The sequence below is a fragment of the Gallus gallus genome, chromosome 7, assembly GCF_016699485.2.
Source record: "Gallus gallus isolate bGalGal1 chromosome 7, bGalGal1.mat.broiler.GRCg7b, whole genome shotgun sequence".
Lineage (NCBI taxonomy): Eukaryota > Metazoa > Chordata > Aves > Galliformes > Phasianidae > Gallus > Gallus gallus.
Genome location: NC_052538.1, coordinates 9941466 through 9960241, shown reverse-complemented (window position 1 = coordinate 9960241; position 18776 = coordinate 9941466). Strand labels below are relative to the sequence as shown.

The window sequence follows — 18776 nt, the reverse complement described above, 5'->3', positions numbered from 1 at the left end:
ACACTGGGGTTTTTGTTGTTGTTTCTATTTTTTCCTTTAAACATGGCTGTGACTAGCACATGTTGGCACTTAAGGAGTGACTTTGTTTATAAGAACAGCAGCAGTTCAGCATGTACCAGTGGCTGTTTGTCATTGTCCTTGAGAAGGGGCAAGATTTGTGTTTCCCTTTACTTCTCTCCCCTAAGCAGAGAGCAAGGCCATCATACAGGGAGGCAAAGCTGAGCTGTCCTCTCCCAGTGCCTTTCTGCAGCACTGTACATAGTGTCCGTGTCCCTGCTAAAACCAAGTAAGTGCCTTTGTTTGAGAGGACACAGAAGAGACATTTTAAGAAACGTTCATGTGGGGAAGGAGAAAGTGGTATGGTACAAAAGTACTTGCAAAATGTGAAGAGACAAGCTAAAATAATTTGATGTGAATGCTGCTGCTCAGCCTCGTGTGCTGAGCTTGTGTATCACAGCTGTTTGTGGTCAAGTAACAGCTGTGTGTGACTTGTAGCAGGAGTAGTTGCTCTTCCAGCGTACCTCTCACATTATTGGACTGCCTTGTATCTTCCCATCCATAGTAGCTGATCCATATCAACTGGTAGAAAACTGCATCGTTTTGTGAAATGTGACTTAAATATCACGCTGTGGCGATTAGACTACATCACAGTGCATTTACAGTGCACAGCAATTATTTCCACAGCTTACATACGTAAGGAATAAAACAGCAAGTAACATGGGGGGCACCAAATTGCTTCCAGAGACCCTGAAGTGTTATAAAATTGATTGCATCTTTGACCAGCGATTCACTGTGCCAAATGCCCTCCTCCTTTCTCTCTCTGCTGTTTTAACACGCTTTTCAGGAGAAAGTCAGGCTGCAGGGAAAGGGGAGAGACTAGTGCCATTAAAAGGTATGCTACAAATACTCTGAAAGAAAAACTTTGGGTTCCTTCCAAAGTGGTTTGTATAATTTGAAGGTAATGCATTTGTGGTAATAAAATACCAGCTGTATCAATATTAGAATGAGGACTTGGATGTCCAGTCACCTGCCATATTTAGGATGGGGTCGTTATGTAGTGTGATGCTTGGCTGAAAGAGCAAATACCACAAAAAAAAAAAAATTTATTCTGTATTTGGAGGCCTGCTTATGGAGTTTACCAAAATGAATGTGTCACCTCTTATCTGTATAATTGTGTACTGAAGAGTACACGTGAGACATATCAAGGCCTCCATGCTCTTCAGAACTAGTTTTTTTCTGCTTTAAATAGGTGAAAGGCCTCTTTCAGGTGCAGATAAAAACTCTTTAATAACTGTTCTTAAATACTGTTACTTTCACATTTGCCTCTGATGGAGAAAAAATTTACTTCTACTATCAAGGTGCAGCACAAGGGCTTTAAAATCAGAGTGTAAAGAGAGAGGATTCTTCCATGTTAGCTGATTTGAGCTGCAGTTCTGGTTAATGAGAACATGGTTTAAAATACTTTCATTCATTTTGTCTGGTTGGGCATCTTATGTTGCTAATACTGTTTGCTTCTGAAAAAGCAAAAGCTAGATTTTATTAATGAAAAGCAAAAAAATTATTTGCTTTATTTTGTTCTTGAAGCAGGGTCAGCAGCTGAAGACTGAAATCTATTTTGTCTTTTCTGTATTTAGAACATGAAGTCTCTGATATTTGAAAACACAATGAGGATGTGGTGGAGGGTTTTGTATTTTTAACACTGAGAAAGCGTTCTTGCTTTTTTGCAAGTATTTGCAGTGACTTGTTATAACCGAGACTGTACTTCTCTTGGTTATATATACATACTTCTCTTGGAACTGGTAATTATTAAGCTTTTCCTGGTCAGTTTGTGTGACAGGTTGAATCAGGTAGCCAGCATGTGATTCAGCAGGCGAAGTGTGTCATGGGCTGTTAAAGGAGATACAGAGAAAGAAGGAAATTAACAGAAAGGGGTGATTCTTCTCTGTGCTTTTGTTCTCCAGAAAGAAATAGTTGGTAGCAGTGTGAATGTGCACAAGGAGATGTTGGTGGAAAGCAAAATAAAATGTTTGAGAGGTGATTAAGAAAACTCACAAACCGAAAAGATGTACTTCAGTTTCAGGTTGTTGATGAGCATAGCTCCATGGAACTGGATCGGCTGGAACAATTACTTGCTGCATGTCTTGAATTCCCCAGAGATGTCTGTTCCACTCAAAGTGGGTTTTGAGTGAGTAGGCCTGAGAGCAATTTCAAGTGCTTACCATAAAACTAGTGATGTTGGCCTCTCTCTTGTATGAATGGATGTACTTCTCTTAGTTCCTGTTAGGGTAGAACGGAGAAAGTTTGACCCTAAGCTTTGTGGTGGAAAGCTGTCAATTGCGGGCCTACCTCGCGCACTGAGGTCCAGGGCACAGGTAGGCTGGGTGCTGGGCAGCAGTTCCTCATAAAGCATCACGTATTTCACATGCTTTAAAAAGCCTGCTCTGAAAGTGATCTCTGATAAAAACAGTCCCATTGTGCTCTAATTATTCCCTATACCAAAAGTTGCCAACGACCAAGTCTTCTTTTTTTCCCCATAGAAAATATAAGCTCTGCCAGTGTGTTTAATGGGGCATGGGCAGTGCTGACAGCCCGGGCAAATGGAGGTGCAAATACTCTGAGTCCTGCCACAGCCCTCCTAAAGACAAATAACTGTTTATTCCTTTGTGTTCAGCCTTTGTCAGAGCAGGCAGATAGACAAAGGCCAGTTTGTTTGTGCTTTCCTGGGTGATTACTTCTACCATTGTGTTCAGCCTTAAATATTTTCTTTTGAGAGACACTCTATTAGAATAAAATTTAATTTGCTTTGTTTAAGGATCCCAAATGATTTTTTCAAGGCACTGTTTTTCTTAAGGTTGCATTGGAGCAATTTTATGGAACTCAACTACTGTTGTGTCCTGTGGAGGAGGGGTGTTCAGTGGTGATACCTTCAGTGGCAGGGGAGTTTCTGCAGAGTACAGAGAATGGGACCACTTGAAAATAAGGTAGAACATGGGCAATGCAGAGAAGGCATTCTTGAAGAATATGTACACTACCAGAAACACAGTTGGGAACAGTTTATTTCAGCTTACGTGCAGTTTTGGTTACTACTTTACATAGTGTAGCATATGATGTCATAGAGGGTCAAGCAGGGGTTAGGGAAAGGTTCTGCCCCAGAGGGCTGTGAGCATGGAACAGGCTGCCCAGGGCAGTAGGCACGGCCCTGAGCTGCTGGAGATCAAGGAGTGCTAGGACAGCACTCTGAGAAGGAGGTTATGAAATTTGCATGGCGCTGTGCGGTGCAAGGGGTTGGACTCGATGGTCCTTGTGGGTTCCTTCCAACTCAAGAGATTGTGTGAACAGAGGATAGCAGGGCATGCCATTTGCAGAGCTGTTCCTTAGACCTTGCCTGTCCCTCTTTCCCTGTGGGCTGCCCATCATGGGTGGTTGGGTGGAGGTGTGTGCTGCACCTCACAGTCTGCAAAACTGGTGCTGGTGTTCAGTGGTCACACTTGGGGGGAGGGGGAAGAAAAGAAAAGAAAAGAAAGAAAAGGAGATACTCCATGTGAGGAATAGGGATGGGGCCCAGCTGGACGTGACAGATGGCTGAATTATTCATTGCAAACAGTTTTCCTGTGAAGTTAGATTTTTGTGTGATTTTTTTTTTTTTTTTTTGTAAACAGATTGTGGTTTCTCTGCACAGTGTATTCGTTTGCTGATGCAAGCATGTATGAACTAAGGATCGCTTGTGCAGTTTGCTTTACAGTTATTGGTTCAGCTTTATTTTTCCTCTGAGATGAAATGATTAAATCATTTGGAAATCAGAAATAACACACACTTGGTAATACATTTTCTTGTCTTTACCCAATTGTCTGGCTCTTGTGCAAGTATTATTTTTGCAGGAAAAAATAAAAGAAGCTCCCCAAGTATTTTTCTTACTCTGTTTTTGAATGACAGTTGCACAAAGGATGAATAGATAATGTTTTTGTTATATATACTCATGTTCATATGAATATTTCACTCTGTATCCTCGCCTCTTTCTGGGAGCTGATTGTGACTGTTTTGTAACAGGTAAGGAAGGATGGTGTGTCTGTTGGTGTGGCTGAGAGGAGGTGAGTTAACTTCTCAGCTAACGTGGAGATGGATTGGGGATTTTTGAGAAGAAACGCCCTGCTGGGAAATAAGACGATGTATTTAATGGCAGTGGGTTTTCTGACACAGGTATTGGTCCGTGCATTCTGGCAGAAATCTGTAGAGCTGTGTATTTCTGTACATTCTTATTTCAGATTTGGTCTCTTGGGTTTCCTTGTCTTGATGTGGTCATGACAGCTATTTATTCCCAAGGAGAAAATCCATTTTTTTCAATTTATGTAAATGACTGAATGGATTTTGATGAGCTTTTCCACTGAAATTGGTATTTCAGCTGGGACAGCGTCATCCCCAAAGGGACATTTTTCACAATTCTCTGAACAGCTGAAAACAAGGGATACTGCAGAGCATAATATCCACTGCCAAGAAAGTGTCATAAGGCACTGACGTCAAACACAGTCCGGCACACGGACATTGAATTCATAGCTGTCTTAAAGAACTTTCTATCCAAAATTGGACATAGACTGGGAAAGCAATTATCCTTTTTCTTTCTCCTTTCCTTGTAATTCTCTCTATTTTCCCACTAGTATCTCATTTTCTTTCTCTGATAACCACATCCATTCTTCTAAATTAGGACCTGAAAGTGGTCCCATCAGAACTTTTCTTATAGACTGAAATTCTGGTTGTTACTTGGTCATTTAGCACAAGCATGTTGAAAGCTGACTCCTTTCCCCTGTTTCTTGGTTGTTTCTATTGTTTTATAGAGAACTGGTCCTCATGCAACAGGTCTGTCAGGGTTTGGCCTGATTTCCATGACAAGAGGGCAAAGAGACCCATGGATCCGTGCCCCAGGAAGGGGGAGGTAGGAGAAAAAAGGAGAGGATAGAGAGATGGGCCTAGATGAGAAAGAACAGCGGCAATGAGCTAAAGGAAAAAAAGCTTATGTGAGATAATACAATACAATGCAGTATGATTGAAATTGAAGCTAATAAATGAAATGCAAAAGAGGCAGAGTCCCCAAAACCCAAGTCCTTACTCTCATGCTGTAGGTGAGATGGCCAGGGAGCACAGAGGGCAGTCTGGTGACTCCCAGTCCGTTTTGTCTTTCCCTCCAAATGGAAAATGAAAAAATGAAGTCTTCTGGGAGTTGTAGTTCATTCTTCTCTTCTGAGACCAAGAGACTGAAACTCAGTAAGTATAGCAACAATCCACGGAACTGCAGCGTTAACTCTTTAACTCCCAGTGCACTGCATGATGCTATGATGTGGAATACCGATGAAAGCTATAAGGTCACATCCTGCAATGCTCTGACACCATACTTGTCCAGAAATACTTGGAAGCATAACCATGACATTGGAACTTAGGGTGAATTTTCTTCATTTCCTTCTGCAGTCTGTGTGGCTGAGGTGTTTCAGAGACTTCCAGGTAATCTGACCATCCCTGACGAGTATTACCGGGCTGAACCCATACAGGCTCAAATACAGAAACCTGGCTTGGAGTGCACAAGGCACAGTAGGTGGCCAGCATTTCTTCCCTCATTTTAGTACCATGTGGGCATCCTCTTCACAACACTTGCTGGCACGTGATTAATTGTCTGGCAGCCTCAAGTCTCAAATGTCTGTAAGAAATGTTTGATGCTAGAGGGAATCCTCTTGAAATTTTCATGAGCTCGGTTTGTGCTTCAGACGTTTTTCCAATTGGCTGTTTCTGCAGCGTTCTGTGCAGCAATAGAGACATGATATGGCACTCCTTACCCAGGCAGAATTCTTCCCTGTCTGAGGCAGGCGCAGGAGAATGGCGGAGAGGGGGAAGCTCTCTCTGTTTTAATTTGATGTTCTGTCGGTTTCTGTTCAAACTTCAGAATATTTATGAGTAGATTCTTTGAACTGTCCCTTCTCTATCATTTATCTTCCCAGCAGAAGCAATGCTTTAATTTGCCACCAGGAGTTTTTCCTGTCTTTTTTTTGGTGAGACTCTGCTCTGTTAATTTCCTCTCCCCTTTTCATTTTCTAGAGTAGTTTGTAATAAAAGGATGAAATTGGTTTGTAGCACAGGAGTTTGTTAAAATAAAAAGAAATAACATTTTTTGTTCATTTTTTTGCTGATCTTGTGACTAAGCATTAGTACAAACATGAAATTGTTGTGCGTTAAAAAATGAATTTAGTGTAAACATACTTTATATTTCACTTACAATTGATTTACCTTTGTAATAACACTTAATAGATATGACAAAGTTAAATATCTTTCTGCAAATGTGATCTAGAAGTTGACATTGCAGGCAGTGGTTAGACACTTCAGTAAGCCAGGCCAGTTATATTTTCAGCCCATGGTCTGTTCTACCTCCAGGTTCTCACGGACTGTATTAGAGAGCTCCTGGGCTCGTGCCAGCTCCTACCTCCTGTGCTTTAGTGAGAAACCTGCCTGGTTTCAGCAGGGTGCTTCAGGTGGGTTGGGGTGAATCAAGTTCAAGCTGCTTGTTTTCAGGGTTCTGTAAGAATATTTAAATTCAATGAGCAACTTCGCAGGAAAAAAATGAACTCACGCAGATGAGGTTTTGTATTCCTCATCCCCATTAGTTTATTAAATGTGACATATATTTCTGGGGCTTATGCCACGTGCATCTTCTGTCACTCTGAACAACAACAACTTCTTCCCTTCTCATTAGGAGAGCATTTCTTGCACTGCAGCCTCTACAGCAGGGTCAGCACCTCCAGGGCATGCACTGTGTTGGTGTCCCTTTTCCCCCAGAAACACAGCAGGGCTCCTGATGGAGGAGCAGGACTCCCACTTTGTTCCACCCTTGTGCCCTCCTCACAGGCTCCTGTCTATTGGGACGCAGAGCCTGGTTCTGAAGTGAGCAGGATCCAAGTGGCATGAAGGGGCACCACGAGCTGACAGAGGGAACAAGCAGCAAGTCATGGCTTACAGCTTGCTCCCTGGGTGATGTGCAGAGATCTGTCCTGATGCCTTTATGGAATAACTTCAGTAAAATGCTGTTCTATACTCTTCCTTCTTCTTTTCTGCGTCTGTTTAGAAAGTTAAAGGAAGCTTTTCTCATTCACCCTATTCTTCTTTCCTACTTTAGTAGGAGTACACTGCTGGTCAGCAAAGTATCTCTCAAAGCACCTGTAACAGAATCAAGTTTTTGTGTGGCCTCACTGCCATTTTTGTCCATGTTTTTTTCCCTGTAGTTACTTGAAACGTATCACTCTGAAGATTAATCTTTCTAACATGGAAAACAAGAGCTGTCCTGGCTCTGAGTGAACCCAGATATCAGCATCCATCCTTTGAAGGTTGCTTATTAGTACGTATTTATTTGTGGTCAGTCCCTTAAAGCTCAGCGTCAGAGCAGTGAACCACAGGTTTCCAAAGGGACGAGAACATCTCTGGCTCTGGGCAGCCTGGCCTAGTGGTTGGCAGCCCTGCACACAGCAGGGGGGTTGAAACTCAATGATCATTGTGGTCCTTTTCAACGCAGGCCGTTCTATGATTCTATGATCTCTTGCTTTTGGAAGGCAGCGGCCAAACTGAGTTGCCATTTGGGAGCTGCCATTAAAAAGCAGCCTGGTGGACTCCAGGCAGGTGACTGGGTCTTAAAAAGTGCCTCAAGAGCACTGCTCAGCAGGGATCTTAGCAGTGCAGAGGTGTATGGGAATTCAGACTGCAAAAAGTGCTCACTTTGCACATCTGGGACATACTGCTGGATGTCATAACATTGCTGGCAAAACTGGGCGTTGGAAATCTTAGACTGTTGTGTGATTTATGGGGTTACCTTCCCAGCAGAAAATCCCACAGCTCCATGTTGTGTTTTGTGCTTCTGGTTCTTGTCTTGGCACTGCTAGTAGAGGTAGCTGACATCGACTAGCCGGGCTTCGGGTTTGGTGCCAGCTGGAAAAGCAGGGGAGCGTTCAGACTAGGAGTTTCTGGAGTCATTTAAGAACCAATGCCAAAAAAAAGAGGGAGAAAAAAAAGCGTTTCTAGATGCCACAACACAGGCTGTGTGCAGGAGCAGCTGACAGGAGCAGAGCCATGGGGCTGGCAGTCAGGCCTGCGCAGAGGTGTCTGTAGCCAACATGCTGTGTCCCTGGCCAGCACCCTCTGCTGCAGCCAGGAAACCTGCTGCCTGCTCTCCTGGGTCCAGCACGGAGGTGTGTGTGGAGCCCTGGCTCCCTAGCTGTGGCTTTCACCTGCTTATGCCTGCAGTAGGCCGTGTACTGAGGTATTATTGGCAATAATTCCAGTAAACAGTTACCAGGGACAGCATTTTAGGTGATCCTTAGAGCAGTAACTTTGTAAATATTACCCAAGGAGCTTCCCTGCATGTAAACAAAGACGTGCAAGAGGAAAAAAAGAGAAATGGATTTTCACATTGCTGTTTGATTATTTTTTGAGGGTTGTCTAAGTTTTGTTCCCAGGATTGGCTCCTAAACCTTTGAAGAACATCTATTGTAACAGACATAAATGAAAACCAAAACCAAAACCACCCACAAAACCAGAGCCCATTGCTATCATTTTATTCTTGGATAGCAGTTACTTGCCTGTCATACTCTTATCTGTATGAATCCATCCCTGATTCTTTGAAGCAAACGTTCTCGCTTCGTCTTCACACTAACCTGTCTCTGTGATCCTTTACTGCAGAGCTGGGAAGCGTATTTTTGGCCTGAGCTGATGAAACTGCAGACACAGTTCTGCTGGGAGCAGTTTCTGGCCTGCAGTGCAGAAGTACTGATCCCATCCGGTGTTACCACACCTGGTAAAGACACTGTAGAGCCTCCAAAATCACGTATTGTAATTGGGCCAGGTTGCATTACTTCTTCCTAATGCTATTTCCTGGAGAAACGTCTGAGGGCAAATGCCAGGTGGTGAACTGAAGGCATAATCTAAGCCTGGTCACTGAGCCAAGGGCCCTGAGTTAGTTCTCAGGATATGTCACGGGACAAAAGCAGCTTACTTTGTCAAAAGTGCCACTGTGCAAGAGGACGGGAACAGGTTAAATTCTGCTGCATGACCTGATTCTAATTGTTCTTTCTGAGATGAGAGCAGTGAGACTTTGATGTCAGCATCAAAGGAGAGGAGTGCTGCTCTACCTGCTCTGCAGTGAAGGAAAATTGACATCCTCTTGCTGCTTCTCTTTTAAAACCAAACGTAATACTTCACGTTTGGTAATCCAAAGGCAACTACACCACAAGCTCCCCGGAATGGGTCCAGGATTTGGAGTAAGATATGGTCAAACTCATGTTACCAGATTGCGTGTAAAAACTCGTGATTCTCAAGCTTGCTTTCTGTGTGTTGCAGCTGTGACTCTCATAAACCAGGTTTTACACTTCAGAGATCTGTGCATGTGAGTCAGGCGCGTTGGCTGAGGTGCACTGACCTCACTGGGCAGCTCCCTGATGCTGCTGCAGAGGAAGTGCAGGTGCAGACCCACAGTGGGGCTGTGGGCAAGCCCTGGGACAGTGGGGAATGGCTGCAGGCAGCTGGTCTGCATGGCTGTGAGATGCACGTTGGGCCTCTGGCTGGCTCCACAGTGACTCTCTTCACCGTTCAGACCAACTGCAGCATTTGTAGTTGGCGACTGAATGTCTCCTTCTGCACAAACTGACCACGTGCTGCAGCACAGAGAAGCCAGAGGGCTGGGTAGAAATTGTCATCTCTTTCCAGATGCCGAGTGAAAATACCAAAGAGAAAGAAAGCAACGTGATGCATAAACAACAAAGTAATACACAGTGAGAGGCAAAGGATACTACCTAAAGTGATTTAACGCTCAGGCGTATCTACTGGGCATCTTCTGTTGAAAAATAATTTTGCACTCTTAACAGATGTGTCAGGCCTCTTTCCTTCTGCTCTCTGGTAATGGATTTTGTTTTTCTCGTGTTCTTGTCTGTGTTGAAGTAAGGGTGCAGACATTTTTATTAAAGTAAGCCTTTCTTACTAGCTTCATTTAGCAACAGAGATGGCAGAAGCGGGAGAATTTGGATCTGAATTTCTCCAGGATGTGGAAGTTTGTGTGTGATGTGTAGAAATGTCTCCTCCCTTGTACCTAATTAAAACAGTAAGACATGCTCATCTGTGGGGGTTGGCTTAGTACTTTCATGCTGCCTTCCACCAGAATCATTGCAACTGACTGGTTGTGTTTTCATACTTAGTGCATTTGACAGTAGGGATGCTTTTTACAGTTGTAGCACTTTGGCAGAGCTTTCCGATGATGGTTTCTGTATTTTCAGAAATTAAGCAGTACTCTGCTTCATTTCTAATTGGCACTGCTTTCGTTCTGCCTGGGTTTCGTGCTGGAAGTCCCGGGAGAGTGAGATTATTCTCAGGCATAATTTGCTATACAGCATGTTCTTTCCTTCTGTAACAGACGTATGTGCTACCTTCTGCAATTTCACAGAGTAAGCATTGAAATAATTTGTTTGCTTGCCTGAGCTTCAGAAGAGCTTTGGAAGGATTGTTAGCATCAAAGGAGAAGAGTAGTTTCAAGAGGCGAGGCTCAGGAGACGTGTCCCATAATGGACATTTCATCTGTGTTTCTCTTAATGGCCTGGTCTAGGAAGCTGCACAGATGAGGATGCCTCTTGGAATTTGTGAGTAGTCCTGTTGGAACTGTCTGGCTGACTTCTTGCTCTCCCTTGTAAACTTTGCCTGCAACACCGAGATGCTGAAAACTGTACGATTGCAATCTGAATTTCTTCAAAGAGAACCTCAAGCAACTGAACTGCTGTAACGTATAGAGTTAGGCACAGGCTTAAGTACCTCTTGAAATCAGCTCTATTCGTGACCTGTTAATGTTTTTCGTAACAGCTTATACTGAGTACTATATTTACCTCTTCATTCATTTCAAGGAAGTTACTGATTAGAAAGGGCCTGGTTTCACGTAGAATGAGTTTTGTTTGTCTGCTAACTCTGCTTTCTCCTGAAATCACTTCATATTATTTACAGTATGTCTCACTGATGTAAAACAGCTGTTCTTTCATTTCTGGAACAAAACATCTCCTGAGCAACTGTCACTTAGCTTAATATAGATCTAGGGGACCTGATATGAAGCAGTGATCCAACCTTTATGGTTTTGTTTGCAGAACAGAGCTCTTCCTGGGTTTTACCTTAGTTGCTTTTTGTGGATGAGATGTTGCAGGAGACCCCAGTAATGCTGTTGTTTTTCATTTATTTTCTGACAGATGATTCAAGAGAGCAGGGTTCTTATCGAGACGGCAGACATCACTCACGACAAGATCGTTCAGTGTCAGAAAGCAGGTAATCCTTCTCTAATGTGCAGTTCTGGATGGGAGATGGGAAACAACATGACAGAATTTTCTTACAGTTTGTGACTGTGCTTCATCTTTCACCTGATAGTTAAGTGAGCATCCTGGTCTTCCTTAGCAGGCTCTGCCCTCCTGAAGGCTCATCCTCCAGCAGCAGTGGAGGTGTAGGATTAGGGAAGGACGCTCAGCTTTCATCTCAAAAGCTATTTCTCCATTTGGTCTGCAGACCTGAAATGTCTGAAAGCATTTAAATTAGTCAAATGAACCAGAAAGAAATTCAATTAAAAAGAGAGTGAAAAGATGTGCTACCTTTATTTGCTGAGCTCTGTTCTCTGTCGCAGTTGTCCCCTTAAATATACTATAGGCGAGAGGTTTTGAAACCCACAGGACCAAGTTCTCTTGCCTACCTTTACTTAATTTTGCCATTTAGGTTTGTTTTAGATCTTGGAAACTTGCACCAGTGTAATTCTGTTGTGTTCAACAAATCCATGTGGCCATGCATAATGCACATCATACATTATGTGGGAACAAACCAGTGTAAGTGGGCTTAAAGCAGATCTTGTATTGCTGTTATATTATACTGGATGTCTCTGCCTGAGCTGGGACTCTGTCATGCATATATCAGTAGGAGGAGGTGGGTTCCAGAGTGGCCATGAGATCTGTTTGCTCTGCCACGAGATCATGCTCCTTTTCCAGGATGGTAGGAATTACCAAAATGTCTGTGATTCACAGCTCAGCTTATTCATGCAAACCCCTTCATCTCTTATTCAGGACAGTAACCCAGACTCCTAAGTGGGACATGTTTCCTGTAGTTTAAGATGATAACACAAAAATAAGCTCTGCTACAGAGATAAGAGTCCACATTTGGCAATGTTAAGATCTTAATCCTCTACAACTAAATCCATCAGCTTTCATGTATCAGAAACCATGCTGAATAAATTCGTGCAGCGAATTTATGGGTTTACACTGAGGAAATAAAATCTGCTTTCAGTCGATTCAGTTGTATAGCTGCACCTTTTGTAACCTGCAACAAGCCTCTAAGCTCAGTAATGCAAAAACCCTGGCTACTGCATTTAATTTGTGGTCTCAGGCATAGTCTTCTGGGGACACAACAATTCTAAGTACTGTTTTTTCAATAGTCATTTTTGGATTTGGCAAGTGAAACAACCTGCAACCATTTGCTTCTATTGAATGTAAATAATGAATGAAACTGGTGCTTTGTAGTAAATGCTTTAATTTGTCGTTTTAAACTCTTTTTTTTTTAATTGAAGGAAACTTGAACACTGTTTCAGTAATAGCATTTAATTGATTTTTAAGTGTTACAAGAGCAGGGTGAAACCCAGTCTTTGTTCTTTGAAATTCAGAGCTCTGGAGCAGTGTCCAGAGCTGTGGTAGCAAATGCAGGAGAGGTGGTACATCTTCCTGAATTCGAAGGGCTTCATCTTGGTTGTGCCTTGACTTCTGCTGTTAAAAGATGCTAGAGGTAAAATTGCCTTTGACATTGTCCTTCACCAACCTCAGCTCAATCCTACTCCCTTTGCAAGTGCATTCCCAGCCTGGTTTGGCCCAGGCTTCCTGTGCCACAGAACCCCAAATGACTTCTCAGGCTGCTGATTTGTGGTTCTATCCATTTATTTTTCATGTGTGGTTTCGGTGCTTCTTCATTGATGCTCCTTCCCACAGCCCGACAGATATTGGCAGCTGCCTCTATGTGGGGCAGCACTGTCTCCAGTCAACAGGTGAGGAAGTAAGTTACCTTACTGGCAGTGAGTGACGTTCTGGAGAATAAACAGTAGGTAAACCTTGCATTGTATGAGGTTGAAATCCTTCAGTATTTCTCAAGCTGTGACTCAGCCACCTCCAGATTCGGTGCAGGGCAAGAGGAAGGCTATTGCCAGTGTTCCAGAAGAGCTTTGGGCAGGTTGATGCTGATTACAAGCTTGCCTCAGGGCATCAGGGGCTGTCTCCTTCAGCAACCTTGCTGAAACAACTTCTCTGTTCACGTGTTCTCTGTCAGGTGTCAGTGGGGGTTTCTTTGGTGTAATTTTAACAAAGCTTGAACTTGTGAGTGATGTTTGCCTTAAAACACTAGGGGAGGGAGAGCTATGGAACTGGAGATTGAACTGGAGATGGAACTTGCTTTCTTCAGCCAGAATGGGCTTCAGATGTTTTCGAGTGATTTAGTGCCAATTAGGCCTTTGTGAAGTAAAAATAAATGGAACACAAGCAGCTCTTTCTCCATTTTCTCTTCATTCTCAGCAACCTCAGAGAAATGTTTGCAAATGCTGTGCAAATCTCATAGAATTGGTGAGCTAATTGGACTCATTAAGGTTTTTAATCTGCTCCTGGATTTCTCCAGTTCTAGTATCCAGCAATGAAACGTCACAATTGCCAGGGCTATGGTTGGAAGTCTCCAACAGGCTGCAGGAACAGCAATCCTACCATTAACAGTGTGCATTGATGAAATTGTCACTGTGGAGTACAATGGTTTTTTTCTTATGATTGTGATTAAGATTAATAAGAAGCTGTGCACCTGAGCCTGTCTTTGCTGTGCTGCACAGGTATCTTCCACATCTGTCAGATTGCCTCCGAGGGCACAGACATCCATTGAAGGAGAGTGACAAATGATCACCTTTTATCACAATATTTCAGCAATGCAGACTGCAAGCAGAAGCGCTGGAGGAGTGTTTATGTGAGGACCAGGCGTGTGCAAGGTTGCACCTAACACTGCTGTTCTGGAAGGTGCTCTCCAGGAATGGTGTTCTCCTGGGGAAGAAGGGGGGAACATGGAAACAGTGTAGGAAGTGCCAGCTGTGAGGAGAAAAATGCAGTCATACAGAGGGTGATGCAGTGATCTGTTGTTTTTTTAGGAATGGAATTCCATGAAGAGCTTCATAACCTCGGGACAAAGGAAGGTTTGAAAGGAAGAAAATTAAGCAAAGCCATTGAAAGCTTTGCATGGAATATCACAGTGCTGAAGGTAAGCACAGAGAACACACTGCCTTGTGGCTCCTGTTAACAAATCTTTGGTCCTTTTAGCTTGTCTGTTGGTGATGTCTCACTAATATTGGAGATACATTTTGTTTTAATGGGATGTATAAATTACTCCCAGTTACTGAGCATTATTGTATGTATTTAATCACAGCTGTGGTTTGGAAGTTATGGAGGGGAATTTACCTAAGCCTGCACAAAGGAGGAAAAATAGCTCATGAGTTTGTGTGCTCAAAGACCCGGTTTCATTTCCCTGTTCTGCCTTCACACACCCTGAATGTGACGTGACACTGGGTTATACACACTTCATTTGTAATATGAGGACAAGAGGGTCTCTTGGGAAAGGTGGGGGAATGGGGTAGGCTGCTATGAAAAAAACACACAACAAATACTGTAGATCCTGCAGATGTCAGGGATGTGTTTCAAAAGTGGAACACCATTTGAGTGGCTAAAAGAGCCTCCATCCTGGCAGCACAGTGACATGCTGTGCAGTGAGAGCTTTGCTCTGCAGGCTTTAGTGACAGGCTCAGTACTGGCAGCCATAAATTGCCATGGCAGCTGGACGTCTGGGCCTGGATGAAGTTGCCCCGGGACAGCCTAAGATGGAAAGAGGAGACAATCTGGTGTAGCTCCATCAAATGGCAAGGAGAGGACCCCAGCCAAGCATTCAGATTGTTAGCATTCAGCTCACACCTTCATGAGCTTCACAGCCTCATTTCCCACCTTGCTCTGATAGATCACACTTTGCTCACTCCCGTCTCCTTGCTCCCTCCCTGCCGCTCGCTCCCTCCAGCTCCCATCAGGCGGGTTGCCCTGTGTCTAGCCCCATAGCACCTTTCCTTTCACAGGGCAGAGGGAATTTTTAAGAGGTTACTAATCAAATAGACATTGAAACATGACATGCAGCAGCAGTAGCAAGCGCAGCAGGAGGTGACAGGCCTCAGCTTCTTGGAGATGGAAGGAGCGCTAACAAAAAGGAATTGGGAACGAGACACTGAGAGGCAAAAATGGGTGAGAGAGGGTGGTGGTGTGAAGGAAGGGTTAGAAGATGTGAGGGACACTTGTGGTTCATGTGGACCTTGATTCACTGTGAGAGAGGGAGGAAAAGGGCAATGGAGTCAGCGTAGGTACAGTTAATAGAACCTCTGATGAAGAGAAAAGGCAGCCAGTTCAGATGTGATGGAAGGGACTGACCTTTTCCACACAGTATATTTAAGGTGAGTAGCTACAGAGAACAAAAAAATGCACTGGGCAATTGTGTACGTCATTCTGAGTACCTTTAGCCGCGTTAGGTAAAATAAATGCCTCACATTCAGTCACCGTACGCACAGTCAGGGCTGCTCCAAACTTCTGCATTTTTCTATGCCTGTCAACTTAGAAGTTCAGACCTCTGAGATGATCTGTGATTAATGAAGATATGAGTGGGGTATCAGGGAAACGTTTCCCATGAAAAATATTTGTTGCCTCACACATTCTGTCATGTATCAGAGAACATTATGAACGTTTAGTCAAGGTCAAAGAATAAATTGTGTATAGTTTCTGAGCCACAGCCTCTTGGGTTTATTTACTTACACAGTGAAGTACCAACAGTGTTGGTTGCAGCTACTATTGATAGAAGAGCACACAAAGCACCTTTTCATTCTGACTGATGTTCGTTTCAGCAGTGCCACGAGGCAAAGATGAACGTGTTTGTACTTCAGGGGTTTGATATAAAGCAGTTGGTGATTGTTCCTTTCTTTAAGCTTCTTTTGTTCCCTTAAAAAATACCATATTTCAGTAACCCTGCCCCTAACAAACCTATTGCTGGTTACAGCTGCATCTTCTTTGGCACTTACTCTCCGCAATGTGCTGGTGAGAGCTCTCTGCAGAGGTGTTGGTGAGGAGAGACCAACAACCCTCCCCCAGTAAAACGGGGTGTCCTCTGCATGCCCGTTCTCAGGGTGGTCACTGCAAATGCATTTCACTAGCTGTTGGCGTAGAGGTAAGAAAAGAAGAACAGCCTGCAGTATCTAGCAAATGCATTGGATGAATCATGACTGGGTGAGGTGAGAGAAAGGCTAAACATCTCTGGGAAGAAGCTTCTTCACGTGCTCGGGGTTGTTGGAGGCAGTTACGTTGTGCAGCAGTAGTCAGCTTTTCCTGCGAGTTTGTGCCCATGAGCTGTTGTGCTTGCATTCTTGCCAGATGATTAATAGTCCTCCTAGGCTAGTGAAGGAAGGGCACATTTAATTAATGCATTATTTATAAATATTCATTGCAATAGGTGAGCTTTGAATTCAAAGAGGGGATGCAGTAAAAAATAAAATAAAATGCTCCAGGCCAAATAATGAAATGGTAACAGTGTAAAATTAAAGTACATTTTATAAAAGTCACAACTGCGAGCATTCTTTGCGTTCCAAAATACCCGGGGGTATTTGTTAGCAGGAATGCAATGAGATCGAATCAAAACAGTGTTATTTTCTTCCTTAGTTTATATCGACACGATTAGGGATTAGTAATACCCATCAGCAGCAGGACAGGCTATTTACCAGAACAGAAAGATAGTGGTAAGAACAGGGACAGTACAACTCTATGGCAATCTAACGAGTTGATTCCTGACGTTTATTATTAAAATGTTATGTCTTTCTATTTGGACCCACATTGTGTAAAGTAGCATGACACACACAGTTGGTAATATTGAGAAGCACAGTGTAATTACAGTAGGTGGAATAATCATTTTCTCACAGCATAATTAGTCATTGTGATCTCAAATGTAGTCTCGCTTTCATTTTTATTTCTGTGCACCTCTATTTCCGTACCTTTGATTTTTTCTGTACTTAAGTACCACTAAAGTGCAAAGGTAGCCAGAAATGTTCTGTTTATCACCTCATGTGAGCCATGGTGTTTCCTAACAGCCCTGCCAAACTGCTCAGCTTGGGTTTGCCACAAATTCACAGGTCACTTTCATGAGGTATTTAGTCGGTGTTAAAATAGCTAACCACACATATCACTGAGTGAAGGGTTTCCTGTGGGTATGAGTGTGTAGGCACCTCTCATTTCTCCCCGGGTGCTGGCTTTTGGTCGATACACGTAGGTATGTGCAGGCAGCATTTGTGTAGATCTGGTGTGGGGCGATGCTGGATGCTGCCTCTCCTGGAGCCCTCCTGTCTGCTGCCTCTCCTGTGGGATTTGCTCCCACGGGGGGGGGAAGAAAAGGTTGTAGCCTTCAAAACTACTCTCCTTGCTGAGGTGAATGTGCCATGGGCTGCCAGGATGTATTTGCTTGGGCATGGAAACTAGGATCCACCAGAGTGCCCAAAGCATGGCAAGTAAGCCCATGAGATTTGTGTGTGTTGTGTGGTTCGGGTTTAGTGCTCTCACATGGGTGTGTTACGTGTGCAAATGTATTTTCCTGGGTGTTGATGATCAGCATGCACACAGTCTGGCAACAATGCCACCAAATACCTGCCTTTGTGTTGATGGTAACTATCTGGTTAGTTGATCTACATGCAGACTTATTTATAGACAAGCCATGAGAAGACAAAGTGGCATTTACTGTTTTGATCTTCTTCTGAAGGAGAAAAACAAATGTTTGAGTTTGGTCTCTGCTCTGAAATGCATTCATGTTTTTTAAATGTTTGGCTGCCTGTGATGAGGTTTTGCTTCTGGTGCTGTACTGGTATTCTTAGTGTGTCTTATTAGGACTCCCAACTGTTTTTGGGTGCTGCCTTTCGTAGCTCCTGACTACAGGACATCAAATGGTTAAGTTTTCAGGGATCATTTCATCACCTTGTCCATCACTTCATCTGCTAATTATCTTGCATTTAAATTACTGCTTATTAGATGTGTAAAGAGAAAGGTTGCTGTGTGCAGGAGGCATGCAATTATTAAACTGCTAATGCAAGTCACTCTGAGGGAGCAATCCTCAAATTTATGATGTCATCATCCATGTTGGCTCGGGTGTAGTGGTGTTATGCAGTGAAGCTGCACAAATTCCAGTTCCGGACCACCACTTCCACTAATGCTTCTTTATCAGTATTACCATTTGTTGACAGTGGAGTAAACAGCCTTTGGTAACTGGAGACCTGCAGTATCCAGACCTTTCATTTGGGTGGCAGAACACCAGGTGGGCTTCTAGGAGAGGTAAAAGATGGATTTCTGGAATATGTACATGCACACAGATGAACTCTCACCAGGCTTCACTTCGACTGAGCTGAATTTCACATTTATAACAAGGTAGCAATTTTCTTTAGGAAGACAAGCAACAGATCTGACAGTGATTATTAGTCAAGGATCCTTACAATGGTACCATATGAAGAGATGCTGCTGAACCTTTGGAAGAACAAGGTCCTTTCCATAGTTATTATATCACAGTATGGCACTGTTTTTACTTTGAGTTGTACAGTAAAACCATCTAGTAAGTAAGATGAGCTTGTTTCCACACAGGACTTTTTTCCTGTAGTCAGGTAGGAACTATGGCTT

General features: G+C 43.3%; 1 protein-coding gene across 2 annotated transcripts in view; it reads left to right on the top strand.

The window, feature by feature from the left end:
• Positions 1-18776, top strand: part of PLCL1 (phospholipase C like 1) — a 186881-nt gene that overhangs the window by 151319 nt on the left and 16786 nt on the right. For both annotated transcript variants that reach the window (XM_421916.8, XM_046943908.1), the window contains exons 4-5: positions 11241-11316; positions 14195-14304. In XM_421916.8, coding sequence (XP_421916.3) covers positions 11241-11316; positions 14195-14304 — 186 coding nt within the window. The remainder of the gene's footprint in view (positions 1-11240; positions 11317-14194; positions 14305-18776) is intronic.